Below are 23,354 nucleotides of genomic sequence, written 5' to 3' on the forward strand. Positions count from 1 at the left end.
CACATACATCAACCCATATAACCCAATATTTGAGGTAATACAAGAACAGAGCACCAGATAGCAACAAATAAACATTATAAGAACCAGTCCAACTCAACAAACAGTTCAAACCAAGACAAGGGACCTAATACAACTGGGAACATAACACAATATGGAGGAATGTTAATTATACAAACACATACACTTCACAAACATAAATTCTAACAGATTACACTTGTTAGAGACACATGTGCACTATGGGAACCACATATTAATGGCTAAACATCAACACAGAAAGACAGCAGTTTCCTCACTCACAACTTTTAACACCTGATGATGGCCACTTTGGTTGAAAAATATTGTGAAAATTTTTGAAGTGACTTAACTTATATTAAATTTTAATAAATTGTTGCATACAAGACTGTAGAACTAATTAAAAACACTATTCTGAATGAACATGATGCTTCTGAAACACTAGAAGGTATCCACTAAATTACATGGTGTCACATCCCAGAAGACTGAAATGTTAATACCACCATGAGAACCTCAAATAAAATAATCATAAAATTTACTGGAAATAACAGTTTCTTTATTAAACACAGTATACACATAATATATACTGAAAAAATAATGCTTTCACAGAAAAAATGCTCATACTTTGGAATTCACATATTAAACAGTTGAATTGCTGTTTCTGATTTCTATAACATAATAACATGACCTGAGTACCAATATCACTGCATTATCTAAACCCAGACTGGAATATCCTGTGATGCACACTCCTTGTTAGAAGTTCACAACAGAACGGATACTGCAACAGAGGGAGAAGAGTCATGTTAGAATAATGAAACAAATAAAATCCTTTATGAAACAGCACAGTGACTCAGTAAACACAATTGTTCCAGCTGATGTTCATTATGCTGCATGGCCCATGATATATGAAAAGTTTAAGAGTCCCACTATAAGAAATTTAAAATGCATTACAAAGTGGAGTCCACAATTATCAGACTGACATTTCTACTTTAACCTGAAAAAGTGCAATGCATTACTGAATATATATTTCTGAATTCTCGATTTTTCATATTCTGCTTTATTTACATCTGTAACAGTAAATGTGTATTACTGAACACCCAGTATTTGCTAGAATCAAAATGCTTGTGTGGTAGCATTTGTTATTTTGATGTTTTAACTTTAATAAGTAGAATGTCCATGCATGTTTTGTGCACCAGCATATCAACAAACCTCTTTCCAGAATGCATCAAGTCAAAGGCTTCATTAATATTCTCAAAAGGCATGTTATGAGTCACGAATTCATCCAACATAATCTTTTTATTCAAGTATTCATCCACCAGCTTTGGGACACTGTCCCTGCTCTTCCATCCTAAAAAGAAGACAATGTATGTTATGGTAACTCACTGACAAAAGCAACTGTATTTATCATAATTATAATTTCCACGTTTGTTTGCAAAAAGTAATTGAAAGAAGTCACTATGTTCTGCAATAAAAACCACGTAGTCTGGCAGAAGGGCATTGACATTTTTGGGAACAGTCTGCCTTCACCTCCAGGCTTGAAAAGTAAGTCAAGCAAGAACTAGGCAGCAAGCAGAGCACAGCTGTTGCTCATATCTTGCTTGGTTTCATCTCTGACTTTGAAGATGGAAGCAGTACATCTGCAATGTTGGTGAACTTCTACTGGGTTACACAGCATTGCATTCCAGAATACAGAACTCACCAGTCTTCTAAACTGCAATTTTGTATCATGTCAAAAGATCTCACATTGTAAGTTAATTTAAGTTCACCACAGTCATACCACATATCATAATCAAGTGGTCAGCACTCCCGCTTCATATTCAGGAGATTCTGGATTTGAAACTCAGCCCCGAGATCAAGTGTCTTAGCTGAGGTTTTGTTGTGGCTGTCTCTTGTGGCACACACAACCCTGTAACCCGATGCTGTATAATCTAGACAGTTGAAAAAATGCCATTAAATAAATCAAGAGTCAATCAACTTGTACAGTTCTCCTGCATGCTGTAACATTCGGTGTTTGTCTTTTTGGAGAGGATCTAATCTCTGTCCTGAAAATTTTTAGAATATCTATACACTTACAAAGAGTTAACATACAACTGAATAATTTTGAGTCACCTCCAAATGCAGTCCCTTTCCATGTGCGACCTGTAACCAGTTGGAATGGGCGTGTGCTAATCTCCTGGCCTGAGCCAGCCACTCCCACAATCACAGACGTGCCCCATCCCTTATGGCATGACTCAAGAGCTGCCCTCATTGTTCCTACATTACCCACACACTCAAATGTGTAGTCAAGGCCTCCATCAGTTAATTCAATCATCACCTGCTGGATTGGCTTCTCATGATCTTTGGGATTCACAAATTCAGTGCAACCAAATTTCTTTGCTGCAACAGAAAACCAAATACCAACATGTTCATGGTCATGTCTAATAATATTAAGCTTCTTGCCCTCCACAACACATTTCTGGAGACATGTGACCTTAAGTTTTATTCTTACACTTCTTCCTATCTGAAACACAGGCCTATGTATTTAGATTAATTGTAATTCCTAAAGCACTTGGGTTAATTGCATAATTTTATTCCTTGTTTATGTTTAATGAAGCAATACACCGACTAATGCAATCATTAAGTCAGTCACTTATAAGAAAATGGGTAAATGTGCAAAGAATAAAATAGATTATGTATGTGAGACAATTTACTTGAAGCTTTTGTGTGAAATTACATGTCTCAGTGCATATGACCAACATACTTGGATCCAAAAGAGGCTAAACAACCTTAATTCTTTAGGTGCACAGAGATGGAAAAATGAAAGGGAATAAATTATTTCAGCCACTTCCCACAAAAAAAAAAAAAAGTGCATTTCATACTTTCAGCTGACACCGTCCACTTACATTTCTTTTTGGTACAGTCTAAACAGAAAGTTACAAGATCATGACTGTTAGCTTTCACATGTCTCTCTGTTAAAATGTTTACAACTGAAGCTGTACAAGCATTTCTGTGCACATACTGAGTGTAACTCACTAAATATTATCAGAGTAAAAAATTTCAAATGGAAGTTGTACATTAAAACAAAATACACATTAAGATCTTTCTTTAACTATTATGGCCTTCGAGGCAGTTCAACTCAAGTGATTATTATGCTGTATCATCTCATAACTTTGGCCCAGAAGTTGGCATTTGTAAACTCGAAACTTAGATGCAATAAGAAGGTTAACATTATCATTATGCTATGCATACATTCCTCACAATTTAATTACACACATAAAAACCTGGAAGAAAATAATATGCAGTTTAAATAGGAAACACAATAACTTATACAGAGACACTGGTAACACATGCTAGCACGAGTTGATTCATATTATGTGTGTTATTCAAGTTATTTTATAATACTGCATAGCAACAGATGGGAAATGACATCATGACAACTGGTGAGTCAGCAGAGATGTGAAAAGAACATCAGGATGCTTGAAGGCACTATACATATATTTATTTAAGAGGTTCCAGAATTAACCCCGGGGAACTTCAGTCAGAATAGCCAGTTCCTGATGATTTGAGCCAAGTTCCTCCAGAATACAATAATCTAACCTGGCAATTACATGGTGGGAGTGCAGAGAACACAAAACCAGGTACCTCATGAATTTAACCCACACTGCATTACCACTTGTCCTAACCCGCCATCCTACTCATTATGCCTTACCTATTTCAAATTTTGCAGGGTTCACATCAATGCCTATGATCCTTTTGGCACCAGCAGCTCGACAGCCCATAGCCACAGCAAGGCCAACAGCTCCCAGACCCCAGATGGCACAATTTGAGCCTGCCTCCACCTTAGCTGCATTAAGGGCAGCACCATATCCCGTGGTAATTCCACAACCCAACAAACACACCTTGTCTAAAGGAGCTGTTTCACTAATCTGTTATATTACAAAAATTATGTTTTCAGATACTTGAAATAATGCTTCTTATCAGAGTTATAATTACTATGATTTTTAAGATTATGGTATCCTAGGACATGACACTGTGTAGTTTGGCAGATGAGTACCAATGTTTTGGTGGAATCTTCTGCCTCCATCTTCAGGAGAGAACATGACTTACTCTAAAGATGAAGGCCGTGCCATAGCTCAAGCGGTTAATCGCTAGCTTCCCACTACGGCGGCCAGGGTCTGGTCAAGTGGGATTTGTGGTGGACAAAGTGGCGCTGGGGCAGGGTTTCTCTGAGTACTTTAGTTTCCCCTGCCAATCTTCATTCCACCAAATTCTCTATCAAAATCACCCGGGGAAGACTACAATAGGCAAATCAGTGGCCGCCGTGCCGAGTGGACACAGTTGGACTCCACCCCCCACTAAATGAATTTAAAAAAAAAATTACTCTAAAGATGGAGGCAACAGGTTTCTCCAAAACACTTACGCCTGTCTGCCAAACTACATGACATCAGTAAACCTCAAACCTTCTTATTCTTGCTTGAACATGCAAATTTTCATAGATATAGTCTGCATCAGGTCCCCCCATAAAATAAATACCATCATGTCTACAGTTTTATGTAATAAATGTAATATATTATGAACATAAAGACTGGCTCTGTGGTCTAGCAGTCAGAGTTCCTGCCTACAGATCCAGAGGTCCTGGGTAGGATTCCTGGCATTACCAGATTCTCTGAGAAGTAGTGGGTCTGGAACGGAGTCCACTCAGCCTCGTGAGGATAAATGAGGAGCTATCTGAAGGAAATAGCAGCTGCGTTCTAGAAAACCGAGATTAACAGCCATGGGGATGCGCTGTGCTGACTACATGACATTTTCTATTCGCTACAGTTGGCACTAACTTCGACCACAAGTGGCAGTCGCTCGGTCAGTATAGTTCGCTTGCGGACTAAAGCCACGGAGTTTTTTTTTATTATGAACCTAAAGATATAAGCTTTGACATGACCTTTGTTTCCTCTCCAAGACATAACACTGGCATAAATTCAGAATATTTTCTTACATGCCAGTGGTTCAGCGATTTATTCCCTTGGAAACAAAATAAACACTGCCAGATATTTTATATATTCCATTAATTATTGTGATACCACCTCTGTACACTCCATTTCTTCTCACATACATCTTGTAATCTTGCCTTGTATTAACAAACAGCTGCAAATTACAGTGAAACCTCGCTAAGTCAGAATTTGTGATAATTCATTTCTTTTTGTGTGCATTACAACCTTCATTATCATAGAGCTGCTACCTAAAATGTTTTCAAGACTGACGTCAAAACTTACATTTTATGACAAGTATATTTATTTTATGATATGCAATCTAAGTTTCAAAATAAAGTTGTATTACTTGAAAAGACATGTTAAATCCGTTTTATAACTTCCCTGAACATATTTTCAGCGGCACTTTATTATTCAGACTTTCACGAATCTGGATAATGGTTCAGTCTCAATTAGTCTAAATTACTGAAGTCTTACTGTATTCTGAATCATCTCAGATGCAAAAAGTGGGCAGAATTTTTAAAAATGTTTTCATTCTAGACTGAATTTCTACATATAAACCCTTCACTGATTCAATCTCATCAAAATATTATCAACAACGGGGTGTTTCCTTTTACACGCTAAGTCTGAAACTTCAATGGTGACTGATGCAATGATGCCTTTCACTGCCACCTGGCACTCCAATCTGTAACTGCTAATAACCCTGAATGCTACATAACAACAGATTGGCAAGCCTTAAAGACTTTTAGAGATATAGATGGGAAGGTTCATCCTAATTCTGGGCATCAGTACAACGAAGCATATGATTAGCACTTTGTTTTATTTAATGAAGCTCCTTCTATGCTATGTCATGTCACACTGAACAGTAGAATCTGTGAATGACAAACTGGAAGATATGGAATGAACAGACTCCCAGCATTTGACTTTAAAGGCTGAGGGACACCATAGAGAAACACAGTTTGGCTAGCTTCCTCTCCTCCAAGATATGAACCGCTAATCTTCCAAATATGAAGTAAAATGCTAACCACTAAACCACAACATACTACATCAGTATTTAAGATCATCATATTGGCCTCCTGAAAACTAAATTAGACAAATTGTAGATGCTCACCTTAGCAACAGAAATCTCTGCTACAACAGTGTATTCACTGAATGTGGAGCAGCCCATGAAGTGGTACAAAGATTTGCCTTTGCATGTGAAGCGAGTTGTGCCATCAGGCATTAAGCCTTGGCCCTGTAATGTATATTAGCAATATTTCAGAGTCTACCTGCTTGGAAAACATCAGCAAATGATAATCTTTGAGAAATGGTTCACATGAGAACTGTTTCTGCATACTACCTGAGTTGTACGAATTTTACCACAAAGATTCGTTTTTGGCGAATTGCAGAACTTGCAGTCTCCACACTGGGGTATATACAATGGAATCACATGGTCTCCTGAAATTGATGTAGTTCATTAACCCTCAAAATATCAACAAGAAATGCCAAAACTTCAGCTTTGCTGTTATCTTGGGGGCAAAATGTGTAGGACAATTTATAATATAGAACCATGAAAACAACAATCAAATTCAATATACCTTCTTTCACTGCAGTGACACCTTCACCCACACTTTCTACTATTCCTCCACCTTCATGTCCCAGTACACAAGGGAAAACACCTTCAGGATCTAATCCATCTAAGGTGTAAGCATCTGTATGGCATATAGCAGTCGATAAAATCTTGATACGGACTTCACCTGCTTTTGGTGGTGCCACTTCTATTGTCTCTATAGAAAGAGGCTTCTTCTCTTCCCATGCCACAGCAGCACAGCATGAGATTACCTGTCAATAATAAAAAGCATGTCAAATTATTTCACATATTAATTACATATAATTATGTTTCCTTCTTTGTAACCAAGTATTCTGGTTTTAAACTTAATAACTTTTGAATTACTGGAATTGTGGGTCAAAACATTAAAAATTGTACATATATGTTGCTAGTTGGTCTCTTCTGACAGTCATAATAAATATATGATTTAAAGACAACAAGTGACCCCTGGTCCCGATATGTTTCGCTTAGTGGTGATAAAGGCAATCAGTTTCAATCTCAACCTCCTCCCCACACACAGACACATGAGGCCTATACTATAACTGTTCTTCATAAATATTTCATGAACTCTACATCTGACAGAACACTGCCCAAGAGCATCAGTCACCACCGGTACGACTGACTACATTCAAATTACAACTTCAGAATTATCAAACATGCTATGTTTGCAATCACTGCCATGCCAAATATGTCTGAGAGTGGGGGCTGCTTTAATTTCACTCAAACATCATTAGTATCATTAGCAACTAGTGAGGAATGTGAACATTCCTCCCATCTGGTTATAATGATGTTCGCGCCACTGCTCATGACATAACATACACCTACGGGCTGAAGTCGTGTAAGTCACAATAACCGGCAACGCGTTCCGAATCAGAGAAATCCTGGATGTGAATTATGTTGGTACTAACAAAAACAACACTACTACATTATCAGCAGAACAGCTTCATTGGTACGTACGGCGTGTTACTTTTGTAACCAATTACTTTCAACAATAACACATATACAACTTATTTATTTGACCGTCACAACACACCATAAAAACACATGTTACCATTCAAAGTATATTACTGCCGTAGAGCATTCACAAAACCAGAAATAATTCATTTTATAATTTCCATTCGTTTATGGTTCGGTATATACACATGCACAAAGCTTCAAAGTTTTGTAGAGCTATTATATAATTCAATCGTGATCGATCGTGATGCCCAAAGAAAGATGCACAAGGACAAACTCGGAGGTTCTCAGATTCGTACATATTACTTGCGTTCAGTTTTCATGCATTATTTAAGTCAGGCTTAAAAATTTGAATACCTTGCCAACAGTAGATGACATTGCGAAAATATGTGGGAATAACAATTCAACTGCAGAACCACAACGCACCTACTTAATGAACGACAGTTAACTACGACCACTACGACCGATTACGACTAGCATAGGAACTGGTGCCAACTTTAGCGGACAGAGGGTGTCGCGTGGTCGCGCAACTGATCCCCAGCGCCGTTTTTTATTTATTTTTTAAATTCTATAAATCCTTTTTGGCCAAGCCTAGGATGTAGAACAAGTCACTATCGGTCACTATTAAATCAAAACATATACAAGAACAGTTCATAAAATAAAAACTCGGTTTTCTATACCGAAGCCGTCGTTTCCATGAAATAGCTTCTCAATTATCCTCACGAGGCTGAGTGGACCCCGTTCTCAGAAAAACTGGTAGCGCCAGGAATCGAACCCTGGACATCTGGATCTGTATACAGGAACTTAGACCACAGTGGCGGTCGCTCGGTCGGTATAGTTCGCTTGCGGACTACAGGCCACTAAGTTTACGAACCGGTGCGTCTGCGGTTTGGTTGTCGTCGTAGTCAGTTATGCAACGTAATTGACGTAGTTGTGTCGGTTGTGGCTTATACCGTGTTACAGAATGTATCTCGAAGAATTAGTACACAGTGAAAATCATTCGATGTTAATATGCATGTTTGCATTGTAATGAACATATCGACATATAAAGAATATTGCTGTACATTTTAATCGTGTACGTCCCGTGCTAAGGCAAAGGGACATTCGAAGAATTTTTAACGTGTAAGGGGTGTACAGCAATTTCAGATGTAAGAATGGTCACAATGAACCTCTCGTAGTGGTAATCCAGTAAATGTAATGAGGAATAATGATGGTCGTCTTATATAATTGCTAGAAATGTGTACTATGTTTTCATTTAATCACAGGGTCGGGTAATAACACAGCGAATATGAAAGAAGCAGTAACTTAATTGTTAATAAGGTTAATTACGTTTGACCTCCACAATGCCCTGCTAAGTGGGCAAGATTTACTCATGACACAGCATTTCGAGTAAATACTGGTTTAGTGATATTGTTTGTTAATTTCCTACAGTTACCTTTAGGGGTTGGTTGATACAAACATTTTTTTACAAATGAGAAACTAGATGGACAGAGTTTTGAGTACGTGATTTGTGCATTTTTTCCTGTTTCTCCCAAAGGTCACATTTAAGCAGAATGAATATTGTGATAAATTCAGCACATTACTTTGTGTTTTGGGGGCCATACTTGGTACCAAATGGACAACTTCTTGGGCGGGAAACGTCCTTGAATTTGGCTCAGTGACCTCCTATGGAGATATGAGGTTCTTTTACATGCCGTAAAGCTACGACACGGGACACAGGGCTTAAAGTCCCTCCCGGAGGACTTGTTCCCTGAATTTTTCCGCGCTTAAAAATTCGAAGACTTCCGCCGGGTTTGAACCCGCGTACCACGAGTCATGAGGTGGGAACGTTACCTCTAGCCTACAGAGGCCGCTAATAATTTGGACAAGTTTAAAACCAATAACTCTGTATATGTCATTGGTACCAGAAGGAATGTCCACCTTCATATACCTTCAACGCATTTATCGTCCTATCAGAGAGGGGTGTATTATTCATGCATCAAGCTATTTAATACTCTACTGTCAAATATCACAGTTTCAAAAAATGATAAAAAGCAATTTACGTTTGTTTTACAAAATGATTTGCAAAGTAACACATTTTACTCGATGAATTTGTTGAGCATGTAAGTGGCTCAAGAGTTAAGAGTTAATAAATGGTCTGTGCATGTGAATAATACATTGTTGAGACTTGCTTGTAAGTATAGTAGTATGTATGATGTCTGTCTTTTGTTATGAATTTTAATATTTTATAATGCAACTGTTTTAATGATAAAGGCTTGCCAGTGTGTGTGGAACGGCAAGGTGTGAATTTGACAGTAATTTTTCCACGACCCATGTGTGTTGTCCTGACAACTTGAGCTATCTGTGAGAGGCCTGATTATATATTTTATTGGACAAAGTACGAATGATGTGTAGTCATCATGAATTTGTAATATGTGACATGTTTTATACCCAGCCCTTTGCAGAGATGACTGGATCCATGAAATGATAAATGTAAATGTATCATTTTCATTCTGTGAACTTCAGTAAATGCTCTTTATTTAGAGAATGTTATTTACAGATACTGATTACACTGCACAATTAACAACCATTTTTTGGAGGTCATACTACCACTGCTTTCTACCAGATTTTGGATTGTTTCTTTTTGTCAGTTTTGGAACCACATTGATCACCATGAGAAGATTTGCTGCTGTAAATCCAAGCATTGCACCCGATGCACACGGAATTGGCCATTCCTGCCATGCACGGTCCCAGTCCAATGGAATCACAAATGCTCCCAACCAAGCACCAAACAGAGTCAGCTGTATATTTCTCAGTATTAATGTGCCCAGAATATCATTTGAAGGTTTCTGGCCAAAGATCAAATTGATAACAAAATTAGCCCCCATGTGTACGCATCCCGGAAATACTGTTAAAACACAAAGGAGAACACTCAACATGAAAGTTTCTTCATGCTTGCTGAACACTTGTGCTCCAAATAATACTGCTATAGTAAAGTAAACAGCTATCATGATAACAATTAATAGAGAGCTCTTCATTCCCTCTCTCATTCTGTTTTTTGTATTGTTCTTCTTACTAGACCCTATTATATATCTCTCATCATATCGCCCACCACCTGTTATATTTCTTTTCACAAGATAACACGTTCCAATCATGTATTTACCACATTCCATAACTAAAATAACTCCAATTACAGGAAAGAATGAATATTTTCCTATACTATATAAATAGTCTGTAAAGTACAGTACACTCATAATAATGGGGAAGTAAACACAAGTGACGCCACTATAAAATGCCACAAGTTTTTGACCATCTTCAACAGCTGACTGGAACATTGTCTAAAACAATAAAATAACTTCATTAATGGTTGGTGTATTACTATTGAGTTAAAACTTTGCAAAGCATGAATAATAAATTTGGATTACGCACAGCACTTTCCCACTTCAAAAGATGTAAATTACTAACAATACATACTTAGAAATTTCCTTAAGCCTTCATCACTGTTTTTCCCACAATATTCTAAATCTTTATCAGTTTCATGCAACATTTTATCAAACATTCTCCTTGCAAGGTTATCTCTATGCAAAGAAAATTACTGAAAATCATCTGCATTGATTCTGATCAACAGATAGTCTGTATCTGTCAGATACCGCAGAATAAGTGGGCATGCAATGTGTTAGTAATCACCTACGTCTAAACTTCGGAAAAGTACTGCACAACAGCATCTCTAAATATGGTGCATCCAAGAAACTGTTGACCTAATAAAATAATGCATTTAAACATAGGACAATACAAAATACAGATTAATATCTGTCTAAGGCATTTCTGATTCAGAATTATATGAAAAGTGAAGTGCTTATTCTCACTGCCTTTGAACTTACTATTAAGGACCAGAAAAATCTGGCACAACTGGATCTGAATGAAACACGTCAGCTACTGACCTAAGCTGATGGTATTAATCTACTGAGTAAAAAGATAAAAAATAAAAACAATATTTACTAGAGATTATGTAGATTGCTCTAGCAATATATGTAAACTGTGTACATATTCAAGTTGCATCACCACAATACTGAACTATATATATACACGAATAAGCAAATCAATTTTCTCAAAACGTGAGACAATTCGAATATCTGCAATAACTCCACTTGAGTCAAGATTGCTTTGAGTGTATCCAAACATTATTAGGCAGTGGTCATTTCCAACCCGCAAACAACTACATACCAAATGCATTCCTCATAATTTTAAAACAAACTTAAATGTTTGAATTTTAAAAAAATAAGATTTCTGAATCAGTTTAACTGGCATACTTGAATCGAGCTATTTGTGCATGGGCGTAAATTTACAAGTCTGGAAATGCAAATACCAATCATCGTATTCTTAAGTTGTTCAGGATTCTACACACTTCTCACCTAGCCTTAACAAAAACCAAACTAGAATTTTGCACCGAGTTCTGCTGTATACACTGACGTTTGTGTGGTGACCTTATTTTAACATGTTCGGGATTTCGGGATTCTGACAATTTTAGTTTAGACATAACCAAGACGACCAAGACCAACACCTTTCAACGTACATTTAACAACCAGACCCCACGGATGTCTAGATAGAAACACGGGTAGCCAATTCTGCGTCACTACCAAAACTTCCCTGGAATATGATCCGTGATAGGCTTCTTTCTCGGCAAAACTATGGAAACGTCTTGACTCTCCTGAGCATGGATTAGTGTTCCTGTAACAATAAATGGGTAATGCGCAGAAGTGTACGATTAAGAGCACTAAAAAACAAAGACCTTTCACATTCTAATGCTCACTCTGATTCCGAATGTTGTTCTGAGGCCGGAGATGCATTTCCGGATGCTTTACCAATTTCTAGATGTTCTAGACACTACGTTCCACGGATCAACTTCGTAGCTCATGTAGTGTGGTACAAGTAATATTTTTTGTTGATATGCCACCTTGGTTGACACGTGACTATGTGACACAAATGACAAAAATGGTGTTGAATTGTATGTTTAGGTTTTTGTGTGGTTGTGATTAACATTTTCTGACATCAGTTTCAGATTTAGGATTTGGTCTTCTGTTAGTGTGACGATGTAATAGCACATGTATATTTCCAACAATGGGAGGTAAACATAAACAGGCTCAGAGGACTAAAAATAATGCTAGGGTAAGTATAGTTCAAATTACATAACTAGGAAATATGATTGTTAACATATTGTGGCATGTAACCCCGTTGCTAGGCGACGAAAAGAAAAGTCTCAAACCTGAGATAGTAAAATATGGTCGCGAGTCCCAAGGGACTCTGACCCGAGAAAGGCTGCGCTGGCAAGGTTCAGCATCATATACAAATGGCAGACCCGTCCTGTTGTCAGAGAAGGCGCCCCACAAAAACAAGACTGTAACTGTCAAACAGCATTAAATGTGTGGTAATGAGCCCCCACAGAAGGACTTACTGACAGACTCACTGACTGTCAATCACAATGTAACTTTGACTTAAAAAGATAATCAGTAATGACTTATGCTTGTCCCGCCCGGGAATTAGTGGCAGACACCTAGCTCTTAAAATTGCAGCGCATGCAAAACAAGGTTTTGCACACCATATGAAATTTTCCAAGTCACATACCGGTCAATGACTTGCACACAGATTTCAATTTTTCATATGCATACAATTATATACCAAAATTGTGCAGGCAGCAAGTAGAAGTGTTATATGTGGGAAATATACACTTGATGAAAAGCCAAGCATATTCATAAGAGACAACCCCATCTTCTCATCAGAGAGGATGTTACATAAGGACTGTTACTGCAAGAGTTCAGCTGGGCATATTTGAGAATTTTGAGGGGAATTGCTTCAGCTGGGTGCTTTGATGCATTGTCTGCTGTTAAATTTTTAATGTCATTGTTCATTTCTATAATTGTTAAGAAATAAGTATTGACAAAGTTTGCTATGACTTTAGGATTTTTTAGTATGTTATCATTTATCTTTATTGAGGGATCTCTTTTTCTGTATAGTATTTACCTGTTTCCTGTTTGGATCTTTTCTTTCCACACTGATCCTTAGAGTAAAGGTAAGGTAAAGTTGTCCTTGTGCATATAATTAAGCACTACGCCATGAAGGCATATGGGTGAGTGGATGTATAGATCCAGATTTTCTTGACCTTGGCACTAGTTGGAGGTATATGTTCAGCTTCACGTCCTGCGCGCTTTACCCCCAGGGAAAGAGCCCCCAGTACTCATTGGATAAGAGGTTGGGTGGACACCAGAGTTGGCCTGGTTGACGTGGAGAAGAGAAAATTCTTGACCCTATATCAGAACTTGAACTCCATCCCCTCGGTCAGCCAGCCCATTGTCAGTCACTGTACCAGCTACAGTAACTATCATGGCTTCCCTGATCCTTCCAGTAACAGACATAATAGAAATAAAATTAGTCTATGATTGATTATCTTATTTATGGTTGGTTTCTGTTTCTTTTCACACCGATGCTTAAAGTAACGAATATATGCTTAACTTGAATGTTGGTTGTGACAAGTACCTCTTTTAAATGGAAGGTACAGTGTCACCTTATACGTGTTTTATGACTGATTTCATCATCATCAGTAATCTGTCAAGATGACAGGTCCACAGTCTCTTCCAAAACAATTCCTCCACTTAATGCGATCTAGAGCTTTCTCCTTCAAATGACAGTATCCTCTTCTGTCCCCAAGGTCATCCAGCATCTTCTTACGTCTTCTTCCTCGTCTTCTTGTCACTTCTATCCGCCCCTCTATCTTTCCTTCGATAACTTCTTTTAGAAGGCAGTTTCTGCGTAAAACATGACCAATCCAATTAGCCTTCTGTTTTCTTATTTCGTGTAGGATATTCCTCTGCTCACTGACTCTAATTAACACTTCTTCATTTCTCACATAATCGGTCCAACTGATCTTCTCCATCCTTCTCCAACACCACATTTCGAAACTTTCCAGATGTTTCTGATCTACTGCCCTAAGTGTCCATGTTTCAGCCCCATACAGAGCTATGCTCCAAATGTAGCCTTTCCCTTCCTCATTTCCTTGATAGCTTTTTCCACCTAACTTTGTAAAATATATATGGTCCTTTCCCGTCTGTATCTACCTCTTCTTCCGGTTCAACTTCTAAGGTTTCTGGCCGATTAGGTCGATCATATAGTTCTGTAATATAATTTTCCCAAATTTTCAGCACTTGCCTCTGATGTACTACTCTGACTGATTTCATATAGCAACAGTAATGTAATGTTTAGTATTACTTTATTTCTTGTAGCCATCAAGCAGCGGACGGAGTGCAGAGTTGCTTGGAAATTCAGCTGCAACATTTGTGGGTTTTACTGCAGCAAAGGATGGAGGTTTTGTGCCAGTTCTTCCTGGTTTTTCAGTCACATCTGAAGAATTTGATCCAAATCTTAATCCACATTTTCATCTGGTATTAAAGAAAATGGGCAAGAAGGATTCCACTACAAAACTGAAGGTATTTTTAATGTATTTTCTTTAATAAATTACTAAAAATTCTTTCAATGTTTCTATATTATTTTTTGTTAATCTGTTTGTAGGCCCTTCAGGAATTTTCAGAATTGATAAAAAATTCTGAATCAGAGGCTGTAAAAACAGTTCTGCCACTGTGGCCACGTCTATATTGCTGCTTGGCTGTGGATGTAGACCATCGTGTTCGTGAGGCTGCACATCAGGCCCAGAGAGCAGTAGTACTGAGAGCGAAACGTAATCTTGCTCCATATCTCCGTCAGTTGGCTGGTCCCTGGTTTACATCCCAGTATGATACTTATGCTCCAGCTGCTAGTGCTGCTTCTTTGGCATTCCAGGTTTTGTTTCAGTATTATTTGTATATTAGAATTAAATAAATTTGTTTTCAGCTGTTGTCAGTAAATTACCTTTTTATGGTTGTGACACCAAGACCTGTGCGAGAAACTCCTGGCAAGTCCCAATGGGTACACAAGTGATATCTTAGGAAAGAGGCTAAATATGACCCATGAGCAGACATGTCATTTTAAAGAATGCCTTTTTAGATTTGGGTCAAGTTGGTTGCTGTAGGCTAATTGTAACACCAACCTTATATTATGTCATATGATGCCAGAATAGGTTTCTGGTCTGACCATGAATGGTATGCGAGTATTTAAAGTTACATGTACCAGTTTTCAGCTGATAATGTTTACAAGTAGGTCATTGCTATTTTCTTCACTACCCGTCTAACACATTGTAACCTGAATTCAACCAGGACAACTGATCCAGCATCAATAAGTTGTGTAGAAACATTTCAGTTTATATAACATAATCGTGTAACATAACCTTTACTTCAAAAAGTATTGCCATAAACATAGTTATATGGATGATTCTGTAGTGTTTGACTTTTGTGAACATGGTAATTAACATTCAGATTCTGTAAAAGTGTGAGAGTGGTGACTAGTTGAGTAATGACTGACTGCTGAAGAATGGCTCATTATATGGAGTTACACTTTTTTCTTTTGTTTGTGTGATAAATTTTTTGAGCAAGTAAATGTTGAACGCGATGTTCCTAAAAAAGTGGCAGCCTTGATTGACTAAAATGTTCAAGAAATATCATTCTGGATGTAGATATAATAAAGAATCCCTGATACCAATGCCACCTAAGTCTGTAAATGGAAGGTCTTATTTTATAAGCCCGAAATGAGATGTAATGTAAGATGATTCATATGTCATAGTTGGACTATAAGTGATAGAAATAGGTTTCAGTTTTAATATTCATTAAAATTTTCCATATAAGGAAGAGTTCATAAAAGTTTGGTAGGCATGTAAGATATACAATTAGCGGCCTCCGTAGTCTAGGGGTAACATTCCCACCTCATGACTCAAGGTACGCGGGTTCAAACCTGGCGGAGGTCGTGGAATTTTTAAGGGCGGAAAAATTCAGGGAACAAGTCCTCCGGGAGGGACTTTAAACCATGGGTCCCATGTCGTAGCTTTACGGCACGTAAAAGAACCTCATGCCTCAAGGAGGCCTCTGAGCCAAATTATAACGGACATTTCCTGTCCAACAATAGTCTCTAACGCCTCTGGTAGATGGGGGAAGCATCTAGATACCGCTGAGCCAGTAGAGGCCGAACTCGCTGGCTGAGTCGGGACTGATGGTACGCACCAGTATTGGTAGGGTATAGAGACTGGTAGAATATCACGGGACGTACAATAGACCACTGGTCGCGGTGCATGGGGAAACCCACCCCCTCCAATAATAATAAATAATAATAATAATAATAAAGCTATGCAATTGATATTGATGAGACTTAGATCTTGCACCAAAATCAAACATAGTGAATTTTGACCATTACTGTCTTCAGGGATATCACATCCTATAATGATGGTAGAGGGGCACATGGGATCGAATCCTGATGAGGTGGATTTTCCAATTTACGTAATCATTCCAGCCGCACTATGGCCCTGGAGTTGACTCATCCTCTAACAGAAATGAGTACCAGGAATATTCTTGGGGCTAAAGGGCAGACAGCACGCAAGGCTGACAGCGTTACTGCCATCTATGAGCTGATGTGTCTAGAAAATATGGGAACCTCAACATCTCACAACCCTATGGGCTTCCACGTCCTGTTACAAGGATACCTTTACTTTCTTAATGGTGGTACATAGGTACCAATGTTTTGGAGGAACATGTTGTCTCCAGCTGCTTCTTATACTGTGAAGCTGAAGGCAGCACATTTCTCCAGTGCTGGTATTAATGTACTAATCTACAAAGCAAAGCATCCTATTGTGTAATAGTCACTATCATGAGAATGCCAGATCTCACAATGAATATGAGTTGAAACAGTTGAAAATTTAACTGTTTACTCATAGAAATGAAACTTTTTGATGTAGAGGTAATGCTTTAGACGTTTATTTGGAAGCTGATCCGTTAAAATCTTGACAGGGGCACTAGTTATACTGAACAAGATTTTTGTGCGTTTCCTCATACTGCCCAGGCAAATGCTGGGATAGTGCTTTGATCAGGCCATGGTCACTTCCTTCCAAATCCTTTTCACTACATCATTCGTCATCCAGCCATCTGATACAATATAGTTTTGTTCCTGAAAATGTCATTAAATAACCCACCAAAAAGAAAGAAAGAAAAAGAAAATTATTACAACAACCATTATTGTATTTGTTAAACTTCATAATATTTTCATGCATTTGGGTGATTGAGACACAGGTTTGAATTTGTAATTGGGTTTATTAACAACCTACGGGTCATAACTACAGACAGTTATTACACTCTTGCTGATTTACACAATTTACAATCATTCCACACTGATCTTCTCAGTCATGTTTCCACTAGTCTTCACTATCTGCTTCCTTGCAACGGATTTATAACACAGGAACTGTAAAAGTCTCACTAAATTACACACTCCCATTCCCACTGCACTATATTACACATGAAGTCTTCAATTCACAAGTTAACCCTTCTTCAAATACAAACTTCCCGTGGCTGTCTCATACTGAGAACTGTACTGTAGCGCTGATAGTCTTCAAGATAACTCGTCTGCACATACCTCACGGAAAACACTGTTTCCCATTGTTGTGGATGCATGTTGACTGCAGCATTGCCTGGCACGGACCACATAGAAAACACAGTTTCCCATCTGTTGTTACGGTTTGTTTACCTAGCCATTGCTCAGCAACATGTTGATCAAATCCATTACAATATATTTGTGGGCAATAAAACTTTTAGAAACAAGCAAAGGAGCAAATACATTTACAGCACAGTCACTCCTTAAGTGTTTCATGTCATATGAAGTGGTAAAAGGAGGTTTAATTGAGTGATGTGTCAGTGATATTATTATCAGACTAAAGTCAGTATTGTATTTTTGTGCATACAGGATGCCTTCCCTCCAAAGAAGATAACAGAAGCCATTATATTTTGTCAGGAAGAGATCCTGAATTACATCTTTGATAATCTTATAGTTCAGACAGCCCAGACATTGAGCAACCCAAAGTAAGTTTTTATACAAAAAGGTAAAAAAAAAAAAATGTAAAGTCCCTGTGCTTAACTAATTAAGCACTACACCATGAAGGCATATGGGGGAGTGGATATAAAGATTTTATGTTTCTTTCATATATTTTACAAGTTTTGTAAGTGGAATGGCCTCATTTTGTGTTTAACAGTTATTTAATATTTATTTTCTTCATTCATGTGTGATTTAACCCACATTCCATCTTGATAAACAAAGGTGCAGTGTAACTAATTATGTGATGTACAGTCATCCCTGGCCACCTGCAGGTTTTCTTACCATGGAATTCATGTTGACATGGTGCTCCTGCTGTATTCCAATTCTCAGGCACAGCATAGAAATGTACTTTCAAATCAGTCACATCCATATTGCCTCCATCCCATATTATGTATCAATCCATAAAATAAAAATTAACATCTTATGTCATTAAGGACTGTGACAGCAGAGGAAATGGAGGCCAAATATCAGCGTGTGGTTGTGAGCAGTTTGCAAGGCTATGCACTATACCTTCACAAGCTTCCTGCAGAACAACTCCAGGCTGTCCACCCAGCCAACAAGAAGCTCATTTCCTCCAAGAAGTTCTGGAAACTTGCAAAGCATACATCAGCATTGATCCGTAATGCTTGGTTCTCTGTACTTACTGCTTTGTGTCAGAAAGCACCTGATTTATTGACTGACGAAGGAGCTCGTGCAGCACTTGCTGTATTTGGTAATTTAGATGAGACTGACTCTACAGTATTGCCAACAGTCTGGGAAGCATCACTTCATGTGCTTACTGCTGTTCAGGTAAGCTTTTTAGCTTCTCCTTCAGTGTATTAGTAGCCTATAGACCAAGTATTTTGCATTAGACCAGTGTTTTCCAATTTAATTTGGCCACAGAACACTTTCACACCTACTTGTATAAGATTTTTATAAAGTAAAAAAAAATTAAAGTTGTCCCTGTGCTTAACTAATTAAGCACTATGCCTTGAAGGCATGTGGGGGAGGGGATGTATAGATTCACATTTTTCTTGACATAAGTCTTTTAAATTTAAATTTAAGCTTTAAGATCTGTTAATGAAATTCCCTTATATTAATTCCAAAAATTTGTGACCTCTGAATTTCACTATTGTGTTTTATGATTGCACAAGTGTTTTACAATGCCTCTACAGTAATGGTGTATTGAATTAAAATTTTGCTGTGCAAATGACGACAAAATTTTCAGGATTGCTGGCAGCATGTGAGTGCAGAGAAACTTGTACTACCTAAATTATGGCATATTCTTCGTGAGGGAGGAGAAGGCAATGCAGTCACGATCTTTCCAAACCTTCTTCCATTTCTTAGCAAGATCCCGTCTTCAGTATGCTCCAATAAGCAAGACTTCTATGACAAGTTTTTTGACAGCATACGTCATGGGTGAGATTATTTATCATTTCTCTTAATATGATTATTCCAAATTCACATGCTGAATTTATTACCAACTAGACATAATATGGTGCACAGTAGAATCCCAATTTAAGGTTTCTCATTGTAAGAGTTTCCTCATTTTTTGTTCTTCTTTGTGGTCTCAACCAGAGCCCAACTTCTCCTTCTCTTTGTCTTCTTCAGCATATCTTATTTAACACAAGTAACATCAGTAGTTAAAAGTTGTGTTACAGAGGTTAATAAATGAAAAGAAAATTGTGGTTAAATGTTGTATCATGAACCATAGCACATAAGTGTGTTAGAGGAATGAACCTCCAAACTTTTAAGAAATGGAATTAAATGTCCCAGAATTTAAGCCTTCAGACTTATTCTTCAAAATTCGATAGCCATAAGGAATTCATCTTCTAACCTGGCTACCTGTAAGTTCATGCTGAATGTGCATTTTGTTTTATTGTAGTTTAAGCCAGAAGTCTGTGGTGCAGAGTGCCGCAGAATGCAATGCTGTTGCCAGATGCTATATTGAGTGTCTCAGGTACATTGTGCTGCTCCATCTGAGTGAATCTGACTTCTGCCAGGCCCTTGTACAGAATCTTGTATGTATGATGACTGCATTTGTTTCAGTGGATTTACTAACATACGAAGTAACAATAAGTGTGATATGTAGGATTTGAGGTTCTCACAGAGGTGGCTCTGAAGAGTTCTGTCTTTTGGGGTATAATGCTATGTAGTCAGCCCATTGAAAGTCAATTGATGTTCCTCTGAAACATCAGTTGACTTTCTATGGACGACATGGCGTTATATCCCTGAACACAGAACTCTCAATAAGTGTGAGTGGAGTTGATGCATTCAGTATATTTTATAAATGAGGTTCTACAAAAAGAAACTGTGGTTTTAGTCCAAAAGCGAAATATACTGACTGAGCATCGGCAACATTAGAGCCAACTTTCGTGGATAGAGGGTGTCACGTGGTCAGCGCAACAAATCCCCACAGCCTTTAATTTCGGTTTTCTAGACCCGAGCTGCTATTTCCTTGAAATAGGTCCTCAATTATTCTCACGAGGCTGAGTGGACCCTGTTCCAGACCCACTACTTCTCAGAAAATCTGGTAGCACCAGAAACCGAAGCCAGACCTCTAGATCTGTAGCCAGGAACTCTGACCACTATACCACAGGGACGGTTATAAATGAGGTACTAACAGCACATTGGAAGGTTACAAGTATCATATTTCAGTGCATAGTTTACACACAGTTTTTGGCAACATTTTATGATCAGAAGCCTTTGTGCCTGTTTTATGTGACAATTTTTTAAAATTATATCATGAAAAGTATCTGTCTCTGCTTCTTTGCACGGAATCTAAACAGTTTCTTTGCAAAACTGAAACTGAACAGGGTTTATAGTAACAACAGATAGCTTCTTTTTTTTTAACTCTACATTGTATTTGCCAACTCTGTATTCAAATGTTTGTCATGTTTCTTTGCACAGTACAGTGTCTTGTCCATTACATTCACAGGGCTGCAAGGTCATGCTGCAAATTGTACTATGTAGCAGCAACTAAAAGTTATTCCTATCAGACTACTAAATATGATGCCTTCCCAATCATCCTGCTTGCCTAATTGCTTGAATTTCATATTTACATCTACATGTGATGAAGTATGGCATTTCCAATTATGATTTTTTTTAACTAATAATTTTAATTGTGTACAGTGAACTATTTTTTTGTGCATGTGGTAGTGTAGTTGGTTGAGGCACTATGCTACAAGCTGGAAGGTCATGGGTTTGAGTCCCAATGAGGTGGATTTTTTTCAGCCTACTTAATCCTTCCAGCTGCACTGTGGCCCTGGGGTTGACCAACCTTACTGCCATCTGTGAGCCAATTGTGTAGAGAAAATGTGGGAGCCTTGATGTCTCACAACTATGCGCCTGTTACAAGGATAGCTTTACCTTTACCTTTACAGTGAACTATTTTTACAAAGTTCAGTGTGTATCCTCACAAAATGGCAGACTATAATTTATGACTTGCGACCATTTTAATTTCATGCAAGGTAAAATTACATACTTTAGTCGAAACTACTTTTAAATAAATATATTTTGATTCTTCAAGTGTAATTAAGTGTTTTTAAGTGCTATAAATTGACTTAAAATTGAATTTTAAAACATATTGATGCTTGTGTATTAATTAATTATTTTTCTGTTCCTCAATTTGCAGTTGATAGGAGCAGTGGAATTAATGCTAAAGGATCAGAAATTGCTGTTGGTGTCTGCTGCATTGTTTCCTCAAGTGTCAGGCCTTATTTATCACTGGAGTAACAGTGAAGGTTATGGAGTTCTGGTGCAGCTCTTCTGGAATAACTTAACATCTTTAGTGCTTGAGTCCCTGTCTTCACCTGAAGATGCACCTCATTCCAGATCCATCTGTACAGAATGGCTCCTGAACAGACTTGTAGAGTTTTGTCTTTGTCTTAAGAATCCAAAGCATCAAAGATCTAGCCGAGGACTTAGAGTAAAATTCGTTTTTCCGGAAAATGACTCAAATGGTGAAAGTCTGGAAGCAGAGAGTCCAACAGACACTGTATTATCCATATCAAATGATGTTCATGTCGACAGATATTTACAAATAGTGGTTGAAGTTATTTGTGTCTCTTGCTTCAAAAAAACAAAACAATTCTGTGATCCAGCTTTTTTGTTTTATCTTAATAAGTTGATCAGAGCCTTTGAATCAAGAGAATTGTTTGTGAGCTTATTAAAAGTAGATGTTACAGAAGAGATAGGAACTGAAAGTAAAGATTCTTTGGTTCAGCTATATGACTCAACATTACACAAGTGGCTACAAGATGAAAAAATATGTTCCGAGAATTTAGTAGACATCACATTTGCCTTGTTGAAGTTCTTAACGGCCGACGAAAAGAACCATGTCCTGGACACTTTATGCAAGGTATAGTTGTTGTTTTGTTTGTACTAAAAGTGCAGTGTTTTGAAAACTGGTTTTGTTTCTGTCATTTGGCAAAAGGGAGGCCTAATCTGAGGGGTTCAGCTGTGTATAGACAGTCTCACTTATGAGACCTAAGACTAGCTCTTTCCAGGATATTTCTCATATTAAGTATCCTTTTTGCCTGAAGACAAAAATGAAGCTAATCTCTGAAACATGAGCACTTTTAGTATAGATTCTATGCATTGGATAATGTATGCAATGTTAACACAAACTACAGTTCACTTTCATCAGAAGCATTGAGAATTCTTTAATACAGTATTTTCATCTGATACTGTTAGGGTAATAAACTTGATGGTAAGGTGTATGGGTCATGTAGCTTGTGTGCAGAGACAAGAAATGCACACAAACTTTAGTTGGAGAACCTGAAGGGACCTAGGCATAGATGGGAAGATAATTTTAAAATTAATCTTAAATGAATATGGAATGAGTTGCAAACTGAATTCAGCTGGCTTAGGATAGACTTCACTGGTTG

At 37.8% G+C, this 23,354-nt stretch overlaps 3 protein-coding genes across 5 annotated transcripts; 1 reads left to right on the top strand and 2 right to left on the bottom strand.

Annotated features, from left to right (window-relative positions):
- Nucleotides 1-353: 353 nt before the first annotated feature.
- Nucleotides 354-8,011, bottom strand: LOC111875490 (alcohol dehydrogenase class-3 chain L). The gene is made up of 8 exons (XM_023871786.2): nucleotides 7,873-8,011; nucleotides 6,551-6,794; nucleotides 6,313-6,410; nucleotides 6,085-6,207; nucleotides 3,701-3,917; nucleotides 2,122-2,388; nucleotides 1,222-1,360; nucleotides 354-790 (listed from the first exon to the last, which is right to left on the bottom strand). Exons 1-8 carry the CDS (start codon nucleotides 7,891-7,893, stop codon nucleotides 766-768), a joined length of 1,134 nt encoding a protein of 377 aa, XP_023727554.1. The 5' UTR covers nucleotides 7,894-8,011; the 3' UTR covers nucleotides 354-765.
- Nucleotides 8,012-10,010: 1,999 nt separating this feature from the next.
- Nucleotides 10,011-12,061, bottom strand: LOC111875491 (phosphatidylinositol-glycan biosynthesis class F protein). 3 transcript variants are annotated; one of them, XM_023871787.2, is made up of 2 exons: nucleotides 11,805-12,061; nucleotides 10,011-10,832 (listed from the first exon to the last, which is right to left on the bottom strand). In XM_023871787.2, exons 1-2 carry the CDS (start codon nucleotides 11,865-11,867, stop codon nucleotides 10,101-10,103), a joined length of 795 nt encoding a protein of 264 aa, XP_023727555.1. In that variant the 5' UTR covers nucleotides 11,868-12,061; the 3' UTR covers nucleotides 10,011-10,100. The 3 variants fall into 3 exon arrangements, 1 of the variants encoding a protein (XP_023727555.1); XR_002844736.1 differs by having other exon boundaries at nucleotides 10,748-10,832; nucleotides 11,907-12,061; XR_002844737.2 differs by having other exon boundaries at nucleotides 10,751-10,832; nucleotides 11,861-12,061.
- A 12-nt stretch (nucleotides 12,062-12,073) lies between these two features.
- Nucleotides 12,074-22,825, top strand: LOC111875487 (E3 ubiquitin-protein ligase listerin; the record flags this gene model as incomplete). Its single annotated transcript, XM_023871781.2, is given in 9 exon segments — nucleotides 12,074-12,238; nucleotides 12,548-12,660; nucleotides 14,769-14,972; nucleotides 15,055-15,321; nucleotides 18,358-18,473; nucleotides 18,921-19,275; nucleotides 19,694-19,884; nucleotides 20,351-20,486; nucleotides 22,100-22,825. Coding segments are annotated over 8 exon segments (2,043 nt in total), but the record flags the coding sequence as incomplete, so codon positions are not given.
- Between the last annotated feature and the right edge of the window lie 529 nt (nucleotides 22,826-23,354).

The sequence above is a fragment of the Cryptotermes secundus genome, unplaced genomic scaffold, assembly GCF_002891405.2.
Source record: "Cryptotermes secundus unplaced genomic scaffold, Csec_1.0 scaffold358, whole genome shotgun sequence".
NCBI classification, from domain to species: domain Eukaryota; kingdom Metazoa; phylum Arthropoda; class Insecta; order Blattodea; family Kalotermitidae; genus Cryptotermes; species Cryptotermes secundus.

Excerpts from the sequence above, each read along its gene's own strand:
- LOC111875490 (XM_023871786.2), bottom strand. The coding sequence starts at position 7,893 with ATGTCATCTACTGTTGGCAAG. Across the intron at positions 6,795-7,872 it reads TGTCATCTACTGTTGGCAAG|GTAATCTCATGCTGTGCTGC; the intron begins GTATTCAAATTT and ends TATTATTGACAG. Across the intron at positions 1,361-2,121 it reads GAAAGGGACTGCATTTGGAG|GATGGAAGAGCAGGGACAGT; the intron begins GTGACTCAAAAT and ends TCTTCTTTTTAG.
- LOC111875491 (XM_023871787.2), bottom strand. The coding sequence starts at position 11,867 with ATGATTGGTATTTGCATTTCCAGACTTGTAAATTTACGCCCATGCACA. Across the intron at positions 10,833-11,804 it reads GCACAAATAGCTCGATTCAA|ACAATGTTCCAGTCAGCTGT; the intron begins GTATGCCAGTTA and ends TTATTGTTTTAG.